Source organism: Lonchura striata, chromosome 1, assembly GCF_050655825.1.
Source record: "Lonchura striata isolate lonStrDom1 chromosome 1, ASM5065582v1, whole genome shotgun sequence".
In the NCBI taxonomy this organism is placed as follows: domain Eukaryota; kingdom Metazoa; phylum Chordata; class Aves; order Passeriformes; family Estrildidae; genus Lonchura; species Lonchura striata.
The window spans coordinates 28,410,039-28,436,326 of NC_140703.1; the positions used below are offsets into that span (position 1 = coordinate 28,410,039).

The window sequence follows — 26,288 nt, forward strand, 5'->3', positions numbered from 1 at the left end:
CAAAAACCCCAGACAGCAAGCTTGCCATTACCTACCCCTGCAAACTCGGTCACCAGCCAAGCCCAAGGCACAAGCCAAGTGCAGCTGCAGAGCACACACTGGGTCAGGACTTGGTTTCCCACCAAGACCTCAAGAGCTGCAAAGTTACAAAGTGCCACACAAAGGCATCACTTATTTCCAACCCCTTTCAAATGTCACAGAGACCCTCTGTGCAAATCCCTCAAGACCCTCAAGTAAATCTTGTTGTCCTGCTGCCCATGGGAATATTTGAAACAACTATCACCCATGGGAAGCCAGGGGATAAAATAGCACCAAGCCACCCCCTAAACTATAAAAATCAGCTCCCAGGAGGTCATAGAGAACTTGGTGTGTCTAGGCAGGAGTAAGAAGGAAAAAATAGTTGTGGTTAAGGGACAGAAATCCATACCTGAAGCAGACCTTTCAGATTTCTTCAGACAGAACTGACCGATCTGCTGAACTGACACTGAGAAACACTTTTCATTTGGAAGTTCCTAACTTCTAACACATTTTTATCCCCTGTGTATTTACATAACATCACCAGGGATAGAAATTTTATGTCAGTGAAATGTATGTTTGCATATTACAGCAACCGAAAAGGATAACAAGTTAAAAATGACAGAGTATAAACCAAGTTACAAACTGATAGGTTCTGCCAGCAGAGCTTGTGGAGTTGTGGGTTCTTATCTGCTGTTTGCTTGTGGCTTTTTCTGCATTTACTAATAGCAATGCAGGATTAGAGATTTATTCCTAAGCAAAGGGCAAAAGATCAACATAAATTTTGGTTGACTTCTTTGTCCCACTAAACCTCTCCAGCCAACAGGTTTTTCCTACTTTGACAGGTACATCTGCAAAATGAATTTTCACAAGAGCAAAGGGCTTATACATATATGTGTAACCTTTCTAAAATTCAAGTTATTTGCTATCTTTCCTATAATCAACACTACACAAATACAAACTAAGCCCTACTTGGAGTAAATCCAGTAGTCAAAAATGCAAAACACCCAGTCCCACCAAAACACTCCCACATTCTAGCAAAGCACTGGAACTCCATACATTTGTGCTTCTCTGGCAAACCACATTCCAGACTTCAATTATAACCAATTTCCAAGTAAGAATAAAACTGCTGTGTGTCTGAGACGAAACCAAACCAACCCAACCAAATAACTTAACCCACACCCCAAAAGTGGTGTGAGGAAGAGGACTGGGCATCAGACATACCTAACCCTTGCAAAGAGGAAACTGCTCACAGAACTGCATCTTGGACTTCACATCTCCACTGCAGTACTGTTCAGTGCTGTTCTGAGTGAAGGCCCCTGGGGTGTTTTGCTCTTGGAGGCTTAGTGTGAAGTTGGGTCAATTTTTAAAATTTCTTAAAACTAGGTCTTCCTTGTTTACCTGATTCGAAGGTCATCATCTTCTCCACCCCAACCCCAGTAGTTGTTAGAAAATCCATTCACTTTGGAAAACTGATCTCTTGTAAGAGCAGTTACACCTCCAAAATATCCCCGGTACCGTAACCTAGATGTACAAGAAGAGAGAATGAAAAATTAAACATCAAATTTCATCAAAAATGAAAACATCACCCTGATACTCCAGATCTAGACTTGTCTTTCACAGGGTTAAGGGTGCACAGATCCACAAAGCCAGTCCTGCTCTCTTCCTCTTTTCACAAAAAGATGGTTATTTGCTTTAGGCCAGAAAAAGTTACCTCTCCAACTGAGAGAACAGAGTCTTATTCAGAAGCTTCTCTCTCTTTACACAATTCCCCTGCCAGACAAGTAGATACTTCCTTTCAGGGACTCTCAGGTATAGAAAAGCAACAAAGCTATGCACTAATGTAGTGGAAGCTCTGCAATAACAACAGCAAGCCACTGATTATCTCAGAGCTGAATCTGAAAAACTTGGAAAGAAATCAGCTCACAGGCAAAGGCACACGTGCTACTGGATATTGCAATAGCAATTCCAAGGTAAAGTACAGCGTAAGTTACTTAGTAACCCAATGTAACAGAGCTCAGCTCTAAAGATTAATTTCTAACTTTTACCTTCCTCATTCTCAAAAATGCATCTACTTTAAATGTCTTAGACCATTCTGCTAATTGCTTTCTACACTACAATACAGCCTTCTACAGAGGTGATGGGCACATGGCTGCAGATTACATTTGTACATGTATGTGAATCTAAATAGATTAACCAATTGCCAGGGCTAGGAAGTAGTCATTATGGCACTGGACATGCCAGACAGTGCTTATTGTTATTTCTGGCTTACCATGAACATAATTTTAAAAACAACAAAGGAGAAAATAAATCAATGCAAGACCCTCAACACAACCTCCCTCGAGACTATTTTTCCTGGCTGATTTTTGCTCACAGCATCACAGAGGAATTTTGAATGTCAAAGGGACCCCTGGAGATCACATAATCCAACCCCTCTGCTCAGAGCAACGTCTGCTGGAGCAACTTGCTGAGGAACATGTTCTGTCAGATTCTGAGCATCTCCAAGGATGGAGATTCCACAAGCTCTATGGGAAGCCTGTTTTGTATTTGACCATACTCACAATAAAAAAGAACTTTTTTCATGTATTTAAGTGGAATTTCCTGTGTTTTAGTTTGTGCCCATTACCACTTGCCTTTCACTGAGAAGGGTCTGGCTCCAGACTCTCTACTCTCTTTCATCAGGTATGTATACACGTTTCCAAAATCTCCCTCTGCCTTCTCTGTGCTAAACAGTCCTAGCACACTCAGCCTCCCTCACATGTCAGATGCTGCATTCCCTTAATCACGTTGTCAGGCTCTCCTCAGATAGAGTCCAGTGTGTCCCACAACTGGACACAGTACTCCAGGTGTCATCTCCTTGGTGCTGAGTAGAAGGGAACAATTGCCTCCCTCAATCTGCTGGTAACACCCCCCACAAGATGCCTCTGGCCTCTGTCACAAGGGCACACTGCTGGCCCAAGGTCCTTTCTGGTAAAACTGCTTTCCAGACAGTTGCTGCACCAGCAGCTAGTGGTCACAGAGTTATTTGTCTCCAGGTGCAGGACACTGCATTTCCCTTTGTTGAACTTCCCTGTTCAGATTCCTGCTGGCCACATTCTCCAGCCTGACAAAGGCCCTGCTACATAAACCAACCCTGTGAAATTTGTGTCTTCTGAAAACCTGCTGAAGGTGCAATCTGCTGCATCTTCTAGGTTACTGAAGACTCTAACTAGTACCAGCCTCAGTATCAAACTCTGGTGTAAAGCACTAGTGACTGACCTCCAGCTGGACTTTGCTCTACTGATAAGAACCCTTTGAGCCCAGCAGTTCTGGCAGTTTTAGCCCATCTCACTGTCCACTTACCAGTCCATACTTCATCACTTTGTCAGTGGAGCCATTATGGGAGACAGTGTTGAAAGCCTTCCTAAGATAAACATTATCCACTACTACACCCTCATGCAAGCTAGTCAAATCAGAGAAGGCTATCAGCTTGGTCAAGCCTGACTTATGAACAGATTTGTTCTGCCTCCTTTATCTCCCCCCGTGGTAGAGACAAGCCACAAGGTAGAGGAAGTTCCATTAAGTTTTAATTACACATTACTACCTCGAGACTTCTGTCATGGATACTCCAGAGGAATGCAGTAAACAAATGGAATGGACAGCAAGGAGGTCCCACAAACAGGAACAGCAGGACAGAGCCCTCCCCAGCCCTGCTTTCAGGACAGTCACCACCAGGACCACATCCCATTCCAGCAGCCTGACAGTATGGGAACTGACTTCCCATGCACACACCCCACTGCTTGCTTATTCACCCCATAATTCCCCTACACCACTGCAGAGGCAGACACCAAAGGAGCCAGAGCTGGGGTGCACTGGGAGAAGTAGGGGCAGCAGGATGAGGGGAGGATTCTCCTCCCCTACTCAGCCCTAGAGAGCCCACATCTGGAGTGCTGCGTTCAGTTCTGGTCTCCACAGTTCAAGAAAGACAAGGAACTGCTGGAGAGGGTCCAGCAGAGGCCACAAGGATGATGAGGAGTCTGGAGCATCTCTCTTATGAGAGGAGGCTGCGGGAGCTGGGCTTGTTTGATCTGGAGAAGACTGAGAGGGGATTTCATCAATGCAAATAAATACCAGCAAGGTGGGTGCCAAGGGGATGGTGCCAGGCCCTTGAATGGTTTCCACTGACAGGATGAAGATTAATGGCCATAAACTAAAGTACAAAAAGTTCCACCTAGACATAAGGAAGTACTTCTTTCCATGGAGGGTGGCAGAGCACTAGTACAGGCTAGTACAGGGAAGTTGCCTCTCTGGAGGCATTCCAAACCCATTTGAGTTCCTGTGTCACCTGCTCTAGGTGACCCTGCCATGGCATAGGGGTTGGACTGGATGATTCCCAGAGGTCCCTTCCAACCCCATCCATTCTGTGATCCTGTAACCAGGGCAGTGCTGGTTACTCACTCAACCCTCCTCAGGCAGCACAGAACTGGCAGGGCCCAGGCATAACTTGCTCCCAGCTGACATCACCTGCAAAAATGCATCTCTGTAACAACTCCTGTAACCATCCTTCCCTGAGGACAAGGGAACATCAACTCCTTTGGAATTCTTAAAATTGACTGAAGAATACATACAATAGGAATGGTCAGGAGGAAAAGATGTTGTGCTGGTCTCAAGGAAAAACCTTAATTAAAATAGAAGAGTTTTCCCAACTTTATCTTCAAAGCTTTAATATATAAGTCTTCTGTCTAGAAGAATTCAAAACTGAGCTGTAGTTTATGTAGCTAAAGATAAGGCACTGGATCTCCAAAGGCACACAGCTGCTGAGATTACTGCACGCTGCATCACAATATGATATAGCCCCTGGAAGAAAAATAATTCCCCCCATCCCACCCCAGGAAACTAATAACATCCCAAAACCAAAAAACAGACAAACAAAAAAACACCTCCCTCAAATAACACCCCAAAGCCAAACCAAAACATAAAAATATCCCACAAAACACAAACCAACCCACATTTCCACCCATTTTAATACAGAACATGGATGGGTTCAGTTTTCTCTACCTCATTTGAGCAACATGTCTCACTATGCTCACCTCAGTTGTAGGAAAACACTGAGGTCACCCAACTAGGATTTCAACCTGTGGTATCAGCTCAGTTCAAGTATCATTCTTAAGCTCAAAATCTGAATTCCTTCAGACATGCCTTGGAAGCAGAGCATTATTAACCCCACTTCATGGATGTGTAAACACAGGCAATGATACAGAAAAAGTATTAATTACCAATTCAAGTTGAATTATCAAATTCAAGCCACAAGCATTCCAGTGGAATACTCTGCAAGGCTCTCCAAGTGCTCCAAAAGCCTGTCACAAACCTAGTAGGTATGTACTTGTTCCAGTTTTCACTAAATGACTGGAAAGTGAATATAATTCTGTGTCAGTATTGGCACATCCCACCTCTTTCTCATATATTTAACAAAGGAAATGCAGAAGCAAAGCAGAGCTTTACTTCAAAGTACTTTGAGATCAGCTTTTGAAAAGCTCACTTCTAATCAATATTTAGAGTGACATGACATTAACTGAATCTTGAAAGAAACAATTTCAATGAAAACACTTTTAGTCATTAAATTCACCAAGCTCAGGAGCCTTTTCTCTCTGAGGTGGACTGAACTTGACTTTTCACTTTGAACTATTCATATCACATGAGCACTTAGAGGACTCATTTAAAAATCAGAATGATCCTGTGTTATACGCTGTTCAGTCAAATTAAAGGACAGTCCTATGTTTTGGCAAATTCCCACAATATGACATTACCTTTTCAACAGAATGGCAAGTTCTGTTACAGTAAGATCACACCTTCAAATCACAGGATAAGGAAACTTGAAAATGTGTATCTAGCTGTGCCAGAAGGTCTCTGCACAACCTCTGGGTCATTGCTTTCCTCTCAAAACACCCCTTAATTCAACTCCAGAAATCAGAACAATGACAATGATCATTTGTGCAGGTGACCACAGGGCTGACTGCAGGGGTGTCTGTCCAGTTCTGTACTCCAGAGATGTGAAGTGTTAGCATCAGAAACCTCGTGTCATGAGGAAGGGTAGATACCAGCACACTGCTCCATCAGAAGGGGAACACATCAGTAATATGGCATTTCCCTGTAGGTATTCTTTCCATATTCCTGGTTTCCTACCTGTATCCAGTATTGTTCCTGCCAACTACAAGGTGCTTTGGTTGTGTGTCACACATGTAAATGTTAAAGTCATTTTCTGGCACCAGATCCACATCATGGAAAATGAAACAGTCCCAGTTTGCTTCTTTTAGGGCCTCTAGGTATCCTACATTCAGCAGTTTGGCTCGATTAAATTTGGCGTTGCCAGCCTGTGGAAAAGAATAGGAAAAAATAACTCTGAAGAAGGTGCCACAGCTTTTGAAACAGAGCTGCTCCCGGGCATTTGTTCTGATTGCACGGTTTGAAACCACACCCATGTGGCTTTTCCAGCACCTTGGGAGCATTAACTGCACAGAGTGCCCCATCACACTGGCACAGCATCAGAGTGGCCAACGGTGCAAAGTGTTTCTCCAGCCTCTATTCATCACAAACACACCCACCAGCCAGGGCCAGGAAAGCCTGTACTTAGCTGGGTACCACAAGTGTGACTGCTCCATGGCTTAACAGCCCTTCTGCCCCAGTCCTGGAGTTACCTCAGGCTCCACAGCAGAGGAGGTACCAGTACAGTCTAGAAACAGGTGTTCCATACAACTGTTGTCAGTAAGGCTCATGGAAGTTCTTTTTAAAAAAAGCAAAATCAAACCAAACCCCCATGCTAATTAGTCTCTGTATGTCAGAGGTCTTGCCATGAATGACTTATGCCTGTCCCCTCAGCTTGGAGGACAGCAATGCTGAAAGAGTTCCCTGTATTTCCTCAGCTCACACATACGTGGCAGAGTGGGTTTGAAAAGCAGGTCTCTTAATTTTTACCTCCTGCCTGTAACCTGATGATGCTGTTTCAGGGGACATACTCCTAGCACTGAGCTTCACCTTTTTACCAGTCTTCATTGTTTGCTTTTGCTGTAAGTTACTTAGTATTCGCTTTTCAAAAATCAAAATTTTCATCTCTGAGGTGCAAGTTTATCCATACACACCTGGAAGGTTTGTAAGCTTATCATGTCAACATTCAGTTTGGAGCAAGACATGTGCTTATCTTGCTATTTTCATTTTTTACCTGGCTGCACATTGTACCAGTCTGCAGAAGGCTTTCTGCTCTTGAGGACAAAGTGAGGATTTGCCTCAAATTCCCACTTGGGAACAAGAGGGCCACCCCCAGCCCTCCCAGACATAGACAGGACAGTAATTTTCCAGAGCAAGGAACCTGTGTACTTGAAAGAATAATTTTTAAGAAAATGTTTTCAGGAGAAACTGCTTGGAATTCTAGCAAATTTTCTAGAAGGTGCCTGGACAGAAAGAGGGTCCAGGGAAAAAGAGAAAGAAACTGGCCTCCCCAGGCTGAGAGAAGGTGAGCTGTAGGGAAAACTGTTGTATACAAAGCATGTTTTAGTGCTCTAAAAAGTAACACTTTGCTCTAAAGTAGGATTTGTTCACTAAAACAACCATCTGCTCCAGAATGAAAAAGATTTATGGGATTTATGGCTCCATACCTGCAGTCTGAAAAATACAATACAGTGCCGATTCTGAGAAATTACGAGATGAACAATCAATTACATCCATCCTCTGGAGAGAAATAATTTTCCAGTAAAAAATTTAGATACAATTCACCCAAAATCAGGTTGTCAAATTTCTGAATGGGTTTTTTTTGTGTGTGTTTTGTTTTTCTTAAAATGTCCCATATATAAAAATACCCATGAGACAGTTTCCTCCTGGGGATGAAAACATAGGTTATTGAGTGAACAAATCAGATGTGGTACAGGTACATTTGGAAAACATCACTTCTGCCGAGTATCAAACCCAGCTAAGTTCAGGACAGCCTCTGTCATCTGCTTAAGTTCTGTTTTCCTCATCAGTGCAAGCCACTACAACAGCCAAATGCCAATTGACACAGCTTTCTACATCAAACATACTGAACAAACAGCAAAATTTACTCATCTTTTATTGAGGACAGAATTGTCTCCCTTTCTTTCTATGGAAGAATAACATTAACCACAATACAAATTTGTGTTGGGAAAGAAATTTAGGGATTACAAACTCACATTGTTTTGAGTGCAGCACTCTTGTATGCATGCATTTAGAGGAGCACGACTTTAGAAATATTAAAAGCTGCCCGTAAAGAAGAAATCTGGAGTAAGCCCTCCAGTGGCTCACAGAAAAAGTTACAAAAGGCCCATTTCATCTATCTCCAAAGCAGACTGTATATTTTAACAGTTAAATCTTGTTTGTCTTTCCTCAAAAGAGACCTAGAACAACTAACAACATCACAAATCAAGAAAGAAAATGGATTTGCCCCAGAAGAGTTTTGCTAGACCCACTTTGCAATCTTTGGGCATGCCTATCTACATGGAAAAGGTATGTGAAAGCTTCTACCCCTCCAAGCACAATCTCTGAGAGAGCAAGTTCAGACTCGACACTGCTCTGCTCATCAGACAAAACTTCCATACTTCTGTATTATTTTTTGCTAACATGACAACAGCAGTTCTCCACATATTTCAATAAATTAAAAAGATACGTCCATTCTCCCAATAATTTATTCCTAACCAATGCTTCCTGCTAGAATGAGCCAGTAAATGTAAGATTATACTTCATATTAATGCAGAAAAAAGCCCTCATTTTTCCACTCTAGAGGCCACATGATGACTCTAAATAGTGAAAGAACAATTCACTCCAAGCAAAAATATCATGCTGTAACTTTTATTGCTGTTCTGCTGAGACATTCAGATGAGCAGAAAGGTAAGAGTGGAAGCTTTCACCTAGAGAGCACTGTCTCATACTGATTAATTGACTCTAGGCTCTTTAATCAGGAGGGAAGAGGAACTGTATTAATTTATCACCTTTTTCTTCTGCTGTCTCAAATGACTTTTTGGAGCCAAAGCAGAACATACAAGTAAATGACAGTAAAAAAAAAAAATAACAGAAGATCAAGAAAAAGAACATACTACAAAAGAGAAATATATAATGTTTTTAACACATGCAATTGGAACATCAGCACCTTGATGAAAGACAATGTGGCACAGGTCTGCTTAAGTTTTAGCCACTGAAACAGCATTGCTAGAAATGCAATTAAAGAAATTAATAAATCTTTCCGCAACCAAGTGCCCTTCCATGACAACTACTTCTCACCACACTTGCTGGGCAAATAAAGCAGCTATAAACAGCTGCTGTTGTGTTTAGCTTGAGAAAGCAAAAGTAAAACCACACAAAACACACAACTTACTAAGCACAAGAGCCTGATGGGAGAGAAAGGCTAAAGACAAACTGAGGCCTTCTATCCAAACAATTCCAAATGTGAAGACAGAACAGGCCAGCTTAGTTACATGTGTGGATACTGCAAGAGTAGTCAGTTGCATTAGCAGTCCAAAAGATGCTTACCTTGCATGCTAACTCATAAACACCAAGTTACTTAGACTAAGGAATTAACACCAGCTAAAGGCACTGCCAATACTCCCCAGACCTGAGATCCAGGAACGCCACCAGCAGTAGCTGCAGGCACTGTTGCATCCCTCAGCAAGCAGAATTGTTGGAAGCAGGCTTGGAGGACTGATGTCAGACAGCAGAGGCAGCAGAAGCCTCTCCTCAGGCTGCAGGGCACAGCCATCACCCTCACCCACACAGCTCTGCACAGCTGTCTCACCTGGTGAATGACATAGATGCCATAATCCAGCTGCTGCCTTTGCAGGAAGGGGTGGAGGTGCTGCAGGAGGTACAGCAGATGCTTCTCCCGGTTACGGTGTGGGATAAGGATGGCCACATGCTGCAGGGCTGAGCACTCCATAGGGTGGTACCGGCCCTTGGCTACCTGAGGGTTCTCCTTTTGCACCTCTTCCAGTGTAACAGATGGTTTGAAGGAGAGTTTGCTGGCACCTCCTGTAAGAGAAGCACAAGAACCTTTCCTGAGTCATTTCAGGTTGTGGCTGGTCCAGTCACGTAATGAGACAGTATGTAATCAGTGTAAGAAACCCAGGTTCAAGCCCCAACTGGCTTCCCTGCCCTTCCAAGACAAAAGCAGTATGACAAGGATTCTATGCAGGCAGTGGAAGGAGAGGATGTCAAGCATGTCAGTTGCTTAAACTGACTGTGAAGTAGTGGCAATAAAATAAAAATATTTTTTAAAAACCCTAGAGAGGTTCTAAGCTACTGCAGAAGGATTGGCCAGGAATGACTGCCAGGGCAAAGCAAAGGAGAAGAAAGTGGGACAACTGTGCCTATCAGAAGTCATCAGTACCTAAAGCACAAAAAAAGCACAACAGGATTAAGGCTATAAATTAGTAAAATAAAAGATAGGCAAGGCTTTCTGTAGCCAAATAAAATTTTCATCCCTTCTCTTGCACTGAGCTGTAATCCCGGCTCATCTGCACTCAGCAAGCCCATGAAAAAAAGTACAATACAGGCAACTGTGAAGGCTACAGCCATTGCTACATTTACTTAATCAAATGTGTCTTGGGGTCAGGGTGAGGGTGTGCAGGGAGACAGAAGGTTTTTGTACTACATCAGGGAACAAGGAAGAATCTAGCTTCCCAAACAAACCCCTAATCAGATTCACAATAAGGAAGAGAAAGAAGATAATTACATGATACTGATAATGAAGAAAACTACATGATAATGATGCAAAGCAGGAGCCTGGTGCTGCTAGCAGTACCAACCCAAGAAAAAAGTAGAACAATAAAAATGCCCAAACCAAGAATGCAGTCATCTATTTGAACCTTCTGTGCTAATAATTAGTGCAAACTCCAACAGAGTTGTGTGTGGGACTCAGATTCAGTCAAAGAAAGAAACTGAGAGTTTCTAGCCAGGCAGACACCTGGGAAAGAGCTGGAGAGAATGTAAATAATTCTTTATCTCTCTTGTTTTTCACATTGTTTATAGTTAAGTTCTATCACTGTGTGTCCAGCACTCTGCACCAATGCTCTGGGTTGTTTTCACTTCAGAACCAATGGATTTGGTCCTTGCGAAGCTCTGTATAAAAGAGCAGTGTATTTTGAATAAATCGGAGTTTTTAGTATTACAGCCTTCTGAGTCAGAGTCTATTCATTCCTGTCCTGCCTTGACAGCGATAGTTGTGAAGTCCTTCAATTGTCAATATAGAGACACAAAAGTATATTTAATAATAAAAAGCAAAAAAACTGTGGAAAGATTAAAACACTTGTGGTTAAGACAAAAATAATTTGATTTCTTAAAAAAGAAAAAGATGCACACATAAGAAAGGGGAAAAGAAAAATTCCTTTGTTAATCCCCATTGGCAGGCAGGTGTCTGGCAACATCCAGGGAAGGGCTTCAGCACATACAGCAGTTGTTGGGAAGACAAATGCTGCCACCATGAACATCACTCCTTCCTCGTTTCCCTGAGCTTTTACTGCTGACCATGATGAATGGCACAGTCAAAGAGTATGGAATACCCCTGCAGTCAGCTGGGGTCAGCAGTCTGGGCTGTGTCCACTCCTCGCCTCCTGCCCTCTCCACTGAATTTTAGGGGGCCAGGACAGACAGAGACAAGGCCTCACCAGAGTGCAAGCACTGTTCAGAGTAGCCAAGCTACTGGTGTGTTACCAAAGCTGTTTTATTGACAAATGCAGAGCGCAGCACCAGCTGCTCTCCCAGCCAGACCCAGCACAGGCACTGGGTGCCACCAGACACTTCCTCACCCAGGAGTGCTGCCTGCAACTGGTTGTATTGGGTTCACAGGAAAGGTATCCAGCTGGAATATGGCTAGGAAGCCAGCAGCACTACCATGGATTAACCTGGCAGAGAGGAGAGGGAAACACCATCACTTACGCAGGTACGGAGACAGAGCTGGGCAGGGACTCTGAAATGACTTCACCATGGGAACATCTGCAGTGGATTCAATCTTCTCTTCCTTCTGACTCTGCTGCAGGCTAGTTACCTTCCTGAAAAACTCCACCATGCTCTTAGCTTTAGGAATTTCCTGTCTGGTGTCCACTAAGTAACCGAATGTGGTCCACAGCACCATCACAAATAAAGTGACAAGCACCAACACTTTGAACTTATACAAGAGGTTAAAAACATTCAAGCCCAAGGCCATGGCTTTCCGTGATCCACAAACAGCTTCCTCTGCTCTAATGCCGAGGCAGGTCACTGCATATCCAGTGGGTCTGAAACCACAGCTCCCAGTAAGAACATCACAGTAGGGAAGTAAAGCTGGAGGTAGGGAGGGTTGCCACACTTCCTGGAGTTTTGAAATTCATGGAGCCATAGTATTGTTTGCTCTTGAAATGTCACTTTACTATGACTTTAACCTGGAAGACAAAAAAAAGAAAAAAGGAAGGAGAAAATTAGTTTCTACCACCTGCACTGCTACACCTTCACAGATTCCATGAAAACAGGTAATGACAATACACAAATGGAACAGCAAGTATTAACAACTGGTCAGAAACCAAGACAATGATCTTTGGTCTTAGCTCAGTCATAAATCAGCTGCATGATTTTATGCAAATCACTTTCCCGTTTTGTTCTTCTGTCTCAATCTTTCTTTTTTTTTTTCAGATCAGAAAGTGCAACCACTACCCCATGTTATGTCTGTGTACAGTGCCTGGAAATCCACAGGTTTTATTACTTCTGTTCCTACCAAAATTAACAACAGCTGCAATGAAAGAGATTCTGCTGGCTATGAGTAAAGCCCATCCAAAATGAAAACCACATTAATCTCTGCAGAAATAAACCTGTTTTCTTCTGAAATAAGAAATAGTATTATTGATGCTATGTCCTCTACACAATACAGTGTGAAACCCACAACCTCTGACTGGTATCAAAAATCATTATTCTTTATCTGCTGCCTGTCAGTACCACCTTTTGGGTCTTTGTCCACTATTCTCCCTCTCACATACACTTGCAGGAGGAAAATCTTCCTGCTTTTTAAGGGAAAGGTTCAGTTTTTCAAAAGTTTTATGTATGTAAGGAGCCAATGCTTTATTCCACTTCCTGCCCTCTTTCAAGGGCTCCTCTTTCACTGCCACAGTTACCACTCTACTTCTTTTTGTTGTAATTAACATGTCAAAGAAATAATGAAATTTGAATAAAAGAGAGCTCTGATATAGAAAACACACAAGAAAACTGCAGCTTCTGAGAAGAACAAGGACTGAGGCTAAATGAAGCAAAGGCTGTGATTAAAGACAATGCACATGAAACAGGCTAGATCAAAGAGAAGAAACAAAAACATGGAAAATGTTATTTTATACCAGCCTCTGAAGTACATGAGACCCTGGAGATATATCACAGGCACAAGGAGTACAGTAACTCCACATTTCCACTAGCTTAGGCAAAATTCTGAAGAATTTTGCTGAATTTCCATGGGAACGTGTATGGAAGCCTGACCCAGGATTACCAAGATGAACTCCCAAGCTTTCAGGGCTCACTGGGAATTACCAGCTGCTGTCCCTCCCAGCAGGCACTTCATGGAAAAGCCAACCTGCTCTTCCCATTCACATGCAACACACAGGAATGCTCTAAGTAAAGGAACTCAGAAAAAAGACAAAATTTCCACCCTCTCCCACCAGTTTACACCCTGCAATAGCTGCACACAAGAAATCTGTGATAAGCTCATCTGAGAGCAGTGCGGACCCCATGGGTAATATTAGCTTGTAATTATTAAATCAAAGAACTTAGAATTTGCTTATCTAAACTCTACCTACAAGTTTCTATGGAATGATCTACATTGCTGCCTTTCATGGACTCTCAGCTACTATGCAGCATTCATCAGATGAAGCACTTTCCCCAAAGGGTGTAATTTTCTCCAAAACAAACCAAAGGTATGACTGCACAAAGTGCATGCACGAGGAGGGAATTTCCTTCTCCATCATCCAATCCAAGTGCACCCCAGATTAACCCCAGCTGAAAAGGACAACATAGAAGTTAAAACACTGAAATTAACATGCAATCAATTACTATCAAAAGGTGTTTACTATATTCACAGATTCCCACTTTCCCAGAAATGGACTACAATCTTTAAAAAGAGTTAAAACAGTTGCTCACCACTGGTACTCAGATTAGTGCAAATGGGCTCTCCCCAATAAGAAATTATTTTGTCCATAAATAGTTAAAATTAACTATCCATGGGAAAAGACATAAACACCAGGAGGCAGACAGCCAGTTTAGTCAGAAGAAACAGCTTCTGAAATATTTTGTTGTTTTTTGTTAAAATATCAGGAAGAGCTTGCAGGTGTAAAATTGCCAAGGTTGTTAAAATTATGGATATAAACTATGAACTTACTGCACCAACCTTATTTCTACTTTCCTCCACTCCTATTCCAAATCTCACACACACAAATTTCCTTTGTTAGCTTTCCAAGATTCTAAAAGTAGTTACTACTAAAAATTCACATTACTTGTGTCTGACAAATCTTCACACTATTCTACTGTCAGTGTGAATAATTTCCTATAATAACTAAACTCACATATCCACTGGCTTCTATTGCAGCAGCAGAATGCTGCTCCTGCTTAAAATATACTTGAACCGGACAGCATAAATATGCACACACAATCATCACAATGCTCATGCAGAAGGGCAATAAGTCACATTTCAGAGACCTGCAGTTTGAGTTTTTGGTGTTATCTACAGAGAATACAGCATGTATTTGAAAATGCAGACACAAAGGTATTTTGGTATTTTAAATGGAAGAACACAGATGAATCAATTTACACAGTAAGTTACCCTACATTATTACGTCAGAGGTTAAAAGGTCGTTTCCCTGGATTTTTCCCCTGAAACATGAGAATGGCATGTGCACAGAAAGGCAAACTTGATTTTACCAACAGAGAAGGAAGAACTGTACCCTTATGAATGAAGATGACAGTGAAGACCAGTCACTTTTATGACTCCTGCCAAAGACAGAACTTGGGAACTTAAGAGGACAATAACTGAGAATAAAAGGACAAGCAAGAAGTTAAGCCTCAGTAAGAACCTGCCTGTCAGAAAACAAAAAAAACCTTGGCCACTGCCCCTCTGGAGGGTGATGTGTTACCATTCCACACTAAAGGACTCTTCAGTTAAAAAACTCATCTTTCACCAGCAAGCCTAAAGTACCTTGGTTGCCAAGTCAGACAGCAAACCCAGAGTCAAGAAGACCAGAGTTTGGACCTTGTTAAAGAAAAAAAATAGTTAGGCTCAGGGCCTGCTGCTAAAAAGCCATACTTGGAGAAGTAGTATAAAAGCCAGAGTTATAATACATAACATAAAATAGTTATTAAGGGAATAGTCTTAATCAAATACTGATTAGAATAGTAATGCAAAACCTACCCCAGCCTTAATAGTCTTGATAGTAACAACTGAGACAGAAGAGACATTCAGTAGCTGAGTCCTTTCCACATCCTGAGCAACCAAGTCCCCTGACCCACTGATCAATTTCCCATCCTTCTTTTGTTCCTTATGTAGCTAATGAAGCACAACTTTTCATATTTGATATCCCTGGATTATGGCTGATATATTGGTTGGGGGTGGTGGTGAAAAAAGGCCACCTAGTCATACATTATACTGTGTGCAAACAAAAATTCAATACTGAACAAATCTTGCTAGAAACAATAGTATCTCAGAAGCTGGAAACATGGTTCTTTTTTTCCTGTACTTCGTAACTCAGGGTGACCAACCCTCAAACATGGGTGGAAGAACACTTGTGGTGCAACTAAACTCTTCTCATAGCTCTGAAACCTGACTCTAGTTGTGTGACCTTCATAAAACAGACCAAAGAAACTTTCATAGGAAACGAAGTGCAACTTTCTTACGAAAAAAAAATCTCAGTGAAACATAACCAAACCTAGTTTAGAAAGTTACAGCTGACTAGAAAGGTACAGCCCTACAGACCACAAGGTCAAAACCACCACAGTACCCATTTCAAAATGCATAAAATGCATTTTTCTGCATTTCAAAATGCAGGAAAAAAATAAACATAACAAAGCCACAGTTATGCAAATATGGCTAAGTCAGAATTCTAAAATTGATGGAAAAGGTGAAAGGTCTCTATCTATATGCAGATATACTTGTATCTAGACAGATGCTGTAACACAATTCTAAACAGTTCCCTGATCATGCTGAGACACAAAAATAGTGCATGTTTTGCTTTCCCCAATATCACATCTTTACCAAGAACTGTCTCTGTGCTCTGCAGCTTGTCTGACAACCCAAGTTCTATAGCCTGCTATGTGTTTTGAGTCACATGCCAAACCCTGCTTCTTTGTTGGAAGGTTCCTAGCAATGCTTGTAAGATACTTATCTGCAGGAACCCATCCAGGACACAGAGCTGTATGACTCTTTCAGGAGCACGGGCAGTCAGTTCTCATCCTTGAGCCTGATGGCACAAACATGAAGCCCTAACTTGCCCTCTTCCATCCAGGTAGTCCAAAATAGTAAGCAAGGTTCCAGCTTGGACAAGACTTCTTCTGAAGCAAACTGGGAAGATCAGAACCCCATCCACACCCATCTGGTGTTTTCCCAGCAGAAATACATATGCATTGGAGTCTGACACAATGTGCAAGCAACACATGTACAAGCTGGTTCTCCATGTAAGAGCTGCAGGGGCAGCCTGTGCATTTGCCTCCTGATTGAAGCCAGTAGCACTACCAAGCTCAGAAATGGCCAGGAATACTGGACTAAAGACTGTTCTTTTTCATTGATGTAGAATTCCTAGACAAAGTCAGTATCAGCCAGAAGACAGAACTGACAGCCCTGATCTAGATATATGTGAAGGAAAGTAATCTTATGAGCAAAATTTGGTAAGTAACTGGAGTTGATAAAAATTCATTATGTTCCAAACACTGATTTTTCCCTGATACATTTTTAGATAAAGACTGCCATTATGATAATTATGCTAAAGACTAGATTACTTATAAAAAAAAATTATGCTTAACAGTATAAATAATCAGTGAGAACATGATTATTTATATGAACAAGGTGCCTAAATTTTACTTTTCATATGTTCACATTTCACCCTGTAGGGGTGAAAGATCTTTTCATCAGATGAAAGGAAAATTAATTTTTAATTTACACAAACCATCTTTCTGACTACCTGTTTCACATGGTTGAGTAAGGACAGATTTCCCACACAGGATTTTCTAGAAGCCCCTGCAAGCTTCTCAAGCTCATGCACAAATTCCAAAGGTAGCAGAACAGGTTCAGCAGCAACAAACATGCACTTCAACCTAACTCTAAAAACTGTAATAAATTCAAGCAAGAAATGAAGCATGACAGAGTTCCCTGGGACTGCATTTAATCAGCTCTGTACTAAACAGACAATTATTTGTTATTTTATCTAGGCTAAAATCAAAAGCAGAAATGGGTTAGCTCTGGGTACATCAGGAAGTGTAGCAGTCTTCTTCATGAAATCCACCAAGAAGGAATTAAAATTCCTGACAACCAGCAAGGAAGAAAGATCACTGTACAGCATCAGCTTTTCTATGCAGGATAGTTCAAGTCTTCAAGTTTTACAAGAGTCTATACCTACTCCTTTCACAGGCACTTCCTTCTTTTCAACAGATTAGTTCGTCAGTAGGGCATTAAGCCAATAGCTTTTAACACTTCTTTTACGTGACACTTTCATAATCCTATTACGTCTTCCTATTTAAAACCCACCAACTGCACTGAGAAATGGTGCTATTTCAAAATAAAAATAAACAACAAAAAAGATAAATCAAATCCTCAAACAAACTATCTTTCCACTTCTCAGAATTTCAAGCCAAATAAAGAAAGCACATTAAACCACTCACTGTGTTGTCACATCCCTCCTTCCAGTCGAACACTCACTCCAAGAACTTACGGAGAGCATTTCACAAGCAGCAGACTCTTTTCATCCAGGAAACCCCACAACATAAAGAGACCTCTGTTACCTCTCACAGGCTGTAGGAAAGAATAAGCTCAATATCACAGGATGGGAAAAAAAAATTTAAAAGGAAAAAGAAAAAAAAAAAGAAACAGCAAACACATCCCACTTTTCCTCAGGCCAAAGAGGCTCTGTGGTGCTGTCCCACATGCCCCTCCCTCAGCTCATAAACGAGCCCGAGCCCGGGACGGCAGCCAGCCTCCCTCCTTTCCTCCCAGCACAGCAGAACCAGCACACAGGCACTCGGTCATACCGGGACAGAAGCAATACTGCTCAGAAATAACTCCCATAACAAACCCTTCCATTAGAAACAAAGGCTCAAGCCTTTGCTCCTAATAGAAAACCACAATCTATCAGTGCCCTTTTGGCATCTTTTCCATTTGGAGATTTAAACGTTAGAGATGCCATTCTTCCTACACTCATCAAGCTGCCCGCTCTCTTGTCCATATCTGTGGAGAAGTCCCAGTGCTCCCACTACACTCCTCTATTATCACCTAGTCATACCTATTGATGACAGTCCCTAGTGTCTACTTTATGCAAGCATTTAATTTATGCAAACAGCCTGGCTCACTGACCCTTTTCATGAAAAGCAACTTCCTATTACTAGGTTGTCCCTCCCTGGTGCTTTTTCTACCACTTTGACCTGTAAAACTCCTCTAGCAACCCCGCTGGATCAGCTGGATCGAAACAGAGTTGTCACTTTGTCATCTCACCCATCTTGGGGCTCCCTCAGACTATCAGGGATGCAGCATTGCAACGACCTGAGTAGACACAGGGTACATGGGTAAGGTGGAGTGCAGTAAAGGATAAGAGAGAAAGTACAGGTACAGACAGCCTCATAACAAAGTATTAAATCTCTTGTAACTCAAACCTGTTCGAACTCTTTGGGCAATACATTCCAAGCAGGCTGGTATTTCAGCGTTTCCCCAGTCAGTGGCACCTCCTCTGTGCTACAAAGGTCTTCTCTATTTTCAGGACTGCCTAAGAATTTCGGGGAAAAGCATCCTCATTTCAGACCCAGTAGTGCAGAAAGAACCTTAAGCACTACTGCATGTTTCGCATGTTTCACATGTTTCAACTGGTCAGTCACAAAGCCAGACCAGTCTGGGTCTCAACTGTCACCATCTCATCTTTCTCTCTGGTTCAGTCCCCAAACTAAAATTTCTGTGCACCAGCACAAGCTCTCATGAAAACATGGAGCTAGCTGGATTAGGAAGCAAGTAGAATTTCTAACCTTCTGTAATCCTTTGTTTACACTTCCCACTGAAAAATGTCAGAAAACCTGATATGACAACCAGCAGAGAAACAGTAGTTCAGCTTTCAGTTGACTGGGAACGGCGATTTTAGGAGAATAACAGTTTTCCAGGCAACGACAGGTAACATTCTACAAACTGCCTGGAACAAGGCAATTTTAAAGAGGAAATGTATGAGTTAAAAAGAAACAGACCAAGGTGCACCTGTGGGGCCTGATTACAGTAACAGCCACTGCCAGCTAAAATACTCCAGTCATGTCCAGAATACAAAGAGATATACAGATGTGCTGGCTCCACACTCTTTATTCCTTGATAACTGTTTGATACTCAATATAAAAGAACAAAGGTACTGGCAGCTCCAACTCCCTGAATTACAAACCAAAAAAAAAAAAAAAAAAAAAAAAAAAATCTAACACGCCAAGAAATAAATGCTGTGGTTTAACCCCAGCTGGCAACTCAACACAGCCACTCCCTCAACTCTGCACCAACAGTTGGATGGGGGAGAGAAAACTCACAGGTTGAGATAAAAACCATTTAATAGGACATAAAAGGAAGAAAATAGTAATTAGAATAACTGTGGCAATAATGATAATTAGAATATACAACAGACATGATGCAGTTGCTCACCAATGCCCAGTCAGACCCTAAGAGCTGCCCCTGGTCAGCCTATCCCTCAGCTGATACACTGAGCATGATGCCCTTTGGTATGGAATTTTCCTTCAGCCATTTCCTTCAGCCAGAACAGCTGAAATTTCCTTCAGCTGTTCTGGCTGTGCCCCCTCACAAATTCTTGTGCCACTCCAGCACTTTCACTGGCAGAACATGGGAAACTGAGAAGTCCATGACTCAGGGTAAACACTACTCAGCAAAAACCAAAACATTCCTGTGTTATCGACTTAATTCTCATATTAAATAAAAAAACACACCACTGTACCAGCTACTGGGAAGAAAATTAACCCTATCCCTGCTGAAACCAGGACAGTAGCCTGGGTATTTTAGCTTATACAACTTACTGTCTCCAGGACTGTGGGCATCACAGAAGAAGCAATTGCAACAATGTAAATGAGAAAAGGCTTGGCAGATAAACACAATAAATCCACTACATAAAAACAAAACATCACAGCAGAAAAGCACTGAAAAACAACTTTCCCTACATTTTTAGCTCTGACATGCTCAGGACAGAGAAGAAAATAGGAGTGTCTCATTATCTTGCATATCCCTAACAGGGACACCATTGTTCTTCCACTCCATGTTACCCCGAACAAGGAGTGCTATTCCCATGTTCCAGTCTGCTCTTATGATCAATAAGCTGAGCAACTGTCTCCACAGGGAATGCATTAGACAAATGCAGCAGTCCCTAAGCACTGGTATGTGTGAAGTCCATTGTCCTTTGAATGTGTGTTCCTGATTTTCTGGCTGCTAGGCTCTCACTTTACCACTCTGGAACAGAAGAGGGGGAGGTAAAGACTCAGAGGTCACTTACCAACTGACAAGGCAGACTCAACCTGTCGAAAATTATTTTTTTGTCAATTAAAAATTGAGTAGGATGGTGAGAGGCAAAAAGTACACTTCCTTCTTCCCAGGCTCAACTTCAGTCATTCATTCCCACATTATCCACTTCCCAACCCACAACAGTGCAGGGGGACAAGGAATGCAGGTCACAGAATTATAGAATCATCTAGGTTGGAGAAAAGTTCTGTGATCATCAAGTCCACCTGCTAACCCAGCATTGCCAAGCCCACACTAAACCGTGTCCCTAAGCGCCACATCTGCAAGACTTGGGAATACTTCCAGAACCAGTGACTCGACCACTTCAAAGGGCAGCCTGCTCCAGGGCTTGACAATCCTTTCCATAAAGAAATGCTTCCCAACATCTAATCTGATGTTGCAGCTTGAGGCTATTTCCTCTTCTTCTGTTGATTGTTACTTGGGAGAAGAGAATGACCCTTTCAGGTAGTTCTAAAGAGAGGTCAGGTCTCTCCCCAGTCTCTTTTACTCCAGGCTAAACAACCCCAGCTCCCTCAGCTGCTCCTCACAGAACTTTTGCTCCAGACCCTTCACTAGTTCTGCTGCCCTTGTCCAGACTTGTTACAGCACCTCAATGTCCTTCTTGTAGTGAGGGCCCAGAAATGGACACACGGTGTGGCCTCACCAGTGCCAAGTACAAGGGGACAATCATTACCCCAATCCTGCTGTGCACACTGTTGCTGATCCAGGCCAGGATGCCACAGGCTGCAGCTTCTTTCAAGGAATCTCTTCCTGCTACAACATGGAACTGACTACTACACAATCAGGGGAGAGAGTTCTCCCCAGCCATAGCAAATGAGTGGGTGCTACTCCAATCCTGCAGTACACTTGTCACTTTCCTGAGGCACAGTGAACTCTGGTGCTACGCTAGGAAATGCAATCTAGCGTCTCTAGGCCAAGAAACACATTTATGAATGGCCCCTCTTGTTACACAACTACAGCTGAGCCACTGACCTCACTGTAAGACACGGCACTTCGGCCCGAGCCCAGCCAGAGCAACGGAGTGAGGGATACAGCAGACAGTTCTGGCACAGCCCACTGCTCCCTCATGCTTACCCCAGAAATATTTGTTAAGCAACACAACACTTTTTAAAAACACCTTCCCATCCAAGATGAGCGGAATATCCTGAAAAAGCACATGATAAAACAGATCTCTGTGAACACAGGAACCTCATGTGTCATGGAATGCTCAGGTCACGACTCAACTCGGCAATACTCTGCCTTTTTCTGGCAGCTGTGGCCTTGCTGGTGTGGCATCAGTCAGTATAGATGACAGAGGCCAGAGGCCTTGACACTTCACAAAAACACTTCAACACATTCCTGGTCAAATTCCTCACTCAACTCTCTCCTGCACAGTATACTAACACCTGAGAAAACCACTACATTACAGTATCACATATTCTTATTTCAGCTTCACAATACATTTTTTTAAATGAAAGTGTCAACCACAGATAGCTAAAACAATATAGAAGTATTGTAGACCTGTGGACATGTATAATTTTCAGTTTACAAGTATCTATGAACAAAGTTGAAAAAAAAAGAAAATTAATAGAGTTGAACATGTATTATGAAAGCAAACTAAGAACAGTTATTTGTTTCTCATGAAGGTGCTTCAGCACAAGAACAACACCAAAGACATTCCAGCTAAAGCTTCCTTAGGTATGAACAGATTTATTTCTTTACTACTTTTGCAGTCTTATCCCAGTAAGGATTACAAATTCTCAGGGCCTACTGCAAAGATATCCATCAAAAACCTCTGCAGACAGCATGACTTCATTAAGCTATTAAATGTATGGGACTTTTTCCATGTTAAAACACAATTTACAGCTATGCCTGCTTTCAACCAATCCACAGATGGATTTTTATGCAGTAGAAAAGTTTCAAACATACAATTTAAGAGCTCTAACTAAAATCCCTAGGAAGTGATATGGCCTAGAACAACATGTTGGAGCTTAAAATGAGTGCAACATTGCAACAAGAAATTTTAATCAAGTGCTTGCAGAAGAAATTTGAAAAACATACTCCTGAGAGTCAGGATATTATTAAACCTTTTGGACAAGCAGCTCAGTAAAACTTCAGGCAGAGGAAGATGGCTTATCACTCTTACCCTCAGTTACCAATTTCCTTCCCCCACCTAACCAGATCCTGCTTGGGAGTTGTGACTGGGCTCCTCCTCCCCTACCCTCACAGGACTAAAGCGCTCCTGTCTCCCCAACTCTCCTCACCTGAGCAGCAGACAGGCTCTCTCTCTTTCCAGGAAGAAGAGAGATCAAGAGGGATGATACTTAACTCAGAAGCAGAGCAGGGGGAAATGGCTCCTTTCCAACCCCTCACTTCTCATTACTGTGCAGGTCTAACCCCTTCCCATCTCACTGATGAACAAAATTAGATGCAAAAGTTCAGAAGTCAACTACAGGACTGAAGACTGAGGGGAAGCATAAAGATCAGTGCTGATGATGCCCCACCAACATCAGATCCAAATACATTGCTATTACATGTAACTGCAAACATTTACAGTCACCATTGTATCCGTTTAAAAGGATTATCTAAATTACAATGCATGATAACTTTATCTTACTATTCACTTCCTGATAAATAAATATTTACTCAGCTGTTGCTCTCAGGACACCAAGATGACCCAATTGTAGCTGTAAGGCATGTTACTTGTAGGCGTGCCAAAGCACTTCAGACAGAAGACAAAACACTTATAAAACACCCTAAATATGTTGAAACCCATAAAGAGAAAAAGTGAAGGAAGCACTCTCCAATAATTTTAAATTCTTTTCAAGGACCCATTTGTATGCAGGGCAAAACCTCCAGCCTCTGAAGCAAAAAAAAAAAAAAACAGCTATCCCAGCAGCAGACCTGCTGGGTGACTTTTGAACTACATATTTGAAAAAAAAAAAAAATAAAAAAAATTTAACCAAATTCTTGCATCATTCAACTAGGCTACAGAATCTCAAGGCACAACTCCTTCAAACTAACAAAAGCCAAGTTCACCAAACTCATAAAGCTAACTTACATTTAAGATCATACAATAGAAAGCCAGCAATCAAGCATCCCTCATTTCTATTAATTTCCTACATATTATTTAAAAGAGATGGATGTGCCAACTCAAACCAGAGAAAACAAAACCCCAAGCTTTTCAAAGTTGAAGTAGCAAATATCTTACTTCTAGCTGAAACATATTTGTGGAAATCAAACACAGCTTTTACAGAAATGACAAGGAAATACCCACATAAATTAAAAACATGATCAATCATACCTAAAGGAAGTGTTTATCAAGAAAACTCATTACACTATCTCAGGAGCATTATCTTGGATGACAGGTGATACTTCACCCTGTTAAAAAAGGTTCATGAAACATTATCCAAGCTGAGCAGTGAGAAAGAATAATACAAAACCCCAAAGTTGTTCTTCTACATATTCTAAATTTAATCAGTGTTTGTAATTAACAAAAAAAGATCAAGAGAATCATCACTGAGTTGGCAAAGAAAAAAAAATACTTCAAGCATCTCATGTAGCTACCAACTTCACTGACAAAAACTGTAAATGTTTAAGCCGAGGACTGCAAACTGATCCCAAAGTTTATTTCTTCAGGTTCTTTGAACAGTAGCTATCTCAAAGACATCAAACTTTCACCTTCCTTTTCTCTAAACCTCTCTGTTGAAAACTGTCTTGTAAACTGTCTCAGCTGTCTATTGGGAACTTCCACAGCTGTTAAATGAAGGGGTAGAAAAAATGTTAAATCCACAAGAGATACTCTTTGTTAACTCTTTGAGATAAACAAACTGAATACACATATTGTCCTTTTTGACTATTACTACCAAAATGCTGTAAAATTCTTACAGGCTGCAAGGTTTCAAATCTTATCAGAGCTCTACTTTTAAAGTATTTATATTATGATTCAGAAATAAAACCTTCTGGATTACTTGTGCTAGTAGCTCCACTTCTGCTCCCCCTCAACACCTGGAAACACATTTTACAGAATCACAGAATTAGCTTTGAGTCCAACCTGTGGCCTAACACAACCTTATCAACTAAGCCATGGCACTAAGTGCCACTTCCAGTCTGTTTTTAAACACCTCCAGGGACAGCGACTCCACTACCTCCCCAGCAGCTCGTTTCAATGCCCAGTCACTCTTTTTATGAAGGATTTTTTCATCATGTCTAGCCTAAACTTCCCCTGGCACAGTTTAAGACTGTGTCCTCTTGTCTTGTCACTGGTTTCCTGGGAGAAGAGACCACCTGGCTACAACCTCCTTTCAGGCAGTTGTTTCCATCATCACCTGGAGTATTTTTGTCAAACAACAGCTTCTGTGAACCTGTGCAAGTCTCCTTTCAAGCCCACTGATCACTACTCTGCCTCTTCCAAATTAACATCTGGAGCAGCAAGTGAAATAATTTATGTCCTGTCAGTGAGAAAGTGTTTCGTGAAGAGCATCAGTTGCCTGTGCTCCAGTTTCCACGTGTGAAATGGAGAAAATAACATCCGGTACCGCATTTACTTTAACACAAAACCATCCAAAGCCGTACTTAAAATGCAAAAAACAGTGCACTTCAGACGTCCTCCCGACTTACAATCCCCGAGCCCGAGTACATCAACTACTTCCACCGGTCACGTAATTTTTCAATATGTAACTACTGCCAATTCTTTCAGTAAAGCTATGCTATGATGCACATTACGTCCCGGCAGACTTACTTGCACGATCACACCCTCACGTCCTGCCTGTGACGTTCCATGAGGGGCTCCCCACACGCACAGGGACTCGCTGGAAGTCCTGAGCTGCACAGGAACGACCCAGTTTCGGCCAGGGACCAGATGCTCCAAGTCCGGGGAGGTGCAATGAAACCAACACCTTCTCCTTTCGCCAACGAGCCCAAACCGAAGCACCGGCCGGGCACTCGTTACCCCCAGCGCTCTTTCCACCCCGGCCCCGCGGTTCCACCGCTCGCCCTCAGGGCGGGCAGCCCCTCACCGACGGAGCTCGTACTTACGGGGCCCGCGCCTCCCACCGCGCCCGGGCCGCCGGGGCACGGACAAGCTGCCGGCGTGGCTCCCGGTGCCGCAGGGACAGGGACAGGGACAGGGACACGGCCACGCTCCCGCCGCGGCCCCCGGCCCGCCGCCCACCCGCTCGCTCGCGCAGGCGCCCTGGCGCCGCCCGCCCCTCCCCGCGCTCCCCTCAGCGCCCCTCCCGCCGCCGCCGATGCTGCCGCGGCCGCGCCATCCCGGGAGCAGCGGCCCGGCCATCCCGGGAGCAGCGGGAGCAGCGGCCGGCCATCCCGGGAGCAGCGGCCGGCCGTCCCGGGAGCAGCGGCCGGCCGTCCCGGGAGCAGCGGCCGCGCCATCCCGGGAGCAGCGGCCGGCCATCCCGGGAGCAGCGGCCGGCCGTCCCGGGAGCAGCGGCCGGCCGTCCCGGGAGCAGCGGCCGGCCGTCCCGGGAGCAGCGGCCGCGGCATCCCGGGAGCAGCGGCCGGCCATCCCGGGAGCAGCGGCCGGCCACCCCGGGAGCAGCGGCCGCGCCATCCC

At 42.9% G+C, this 26,288-nt stretch overlaps 1 protein-coding gene across 8 annotated transcripts in view; it reads right to left on the reverse strand.

The window, feature by feature from the left end:
• B4GALT4 (beta-1,4-galactosyltransferase 4) overlaps positions 1-25,895 on the reverse strand; it is a 28,093-nt gene extending 2,198 nt beyond the window's left edge. Inside the window, exons 1-6 of one of the 8 annotated variants that reach the window (XM_085591711.1) lie at positions 25,754-25,895; positions 24,021-24,097; positions 11,926-12,407; positions 9,788-10,020; positions 6,178-6,365; positions 1,417-1,539 (exon numbers count right to left, since the gene is read on the reverse strand). In XM_085591711.1, the coding sequence (XP_085447837.1) occupies positions 1,417-1,539; positions 6,178-6,365; positions 9,788-10,020; positions 11,926-12,193 (812 nt within the window). In that variant the 5' untranslated portion in view covers positions 12,194-12,407; positions 24,021-24,097; positions 25,754-25,895. The other 7 variants (XM_085591705.1, XM_021549204.3, XM_021549203.4 and 4 more) reach the window with 7 other exon arrangements.
• Between the last annotated feature and the right edge of the window lie 393 nt (positions 25,896-26,288).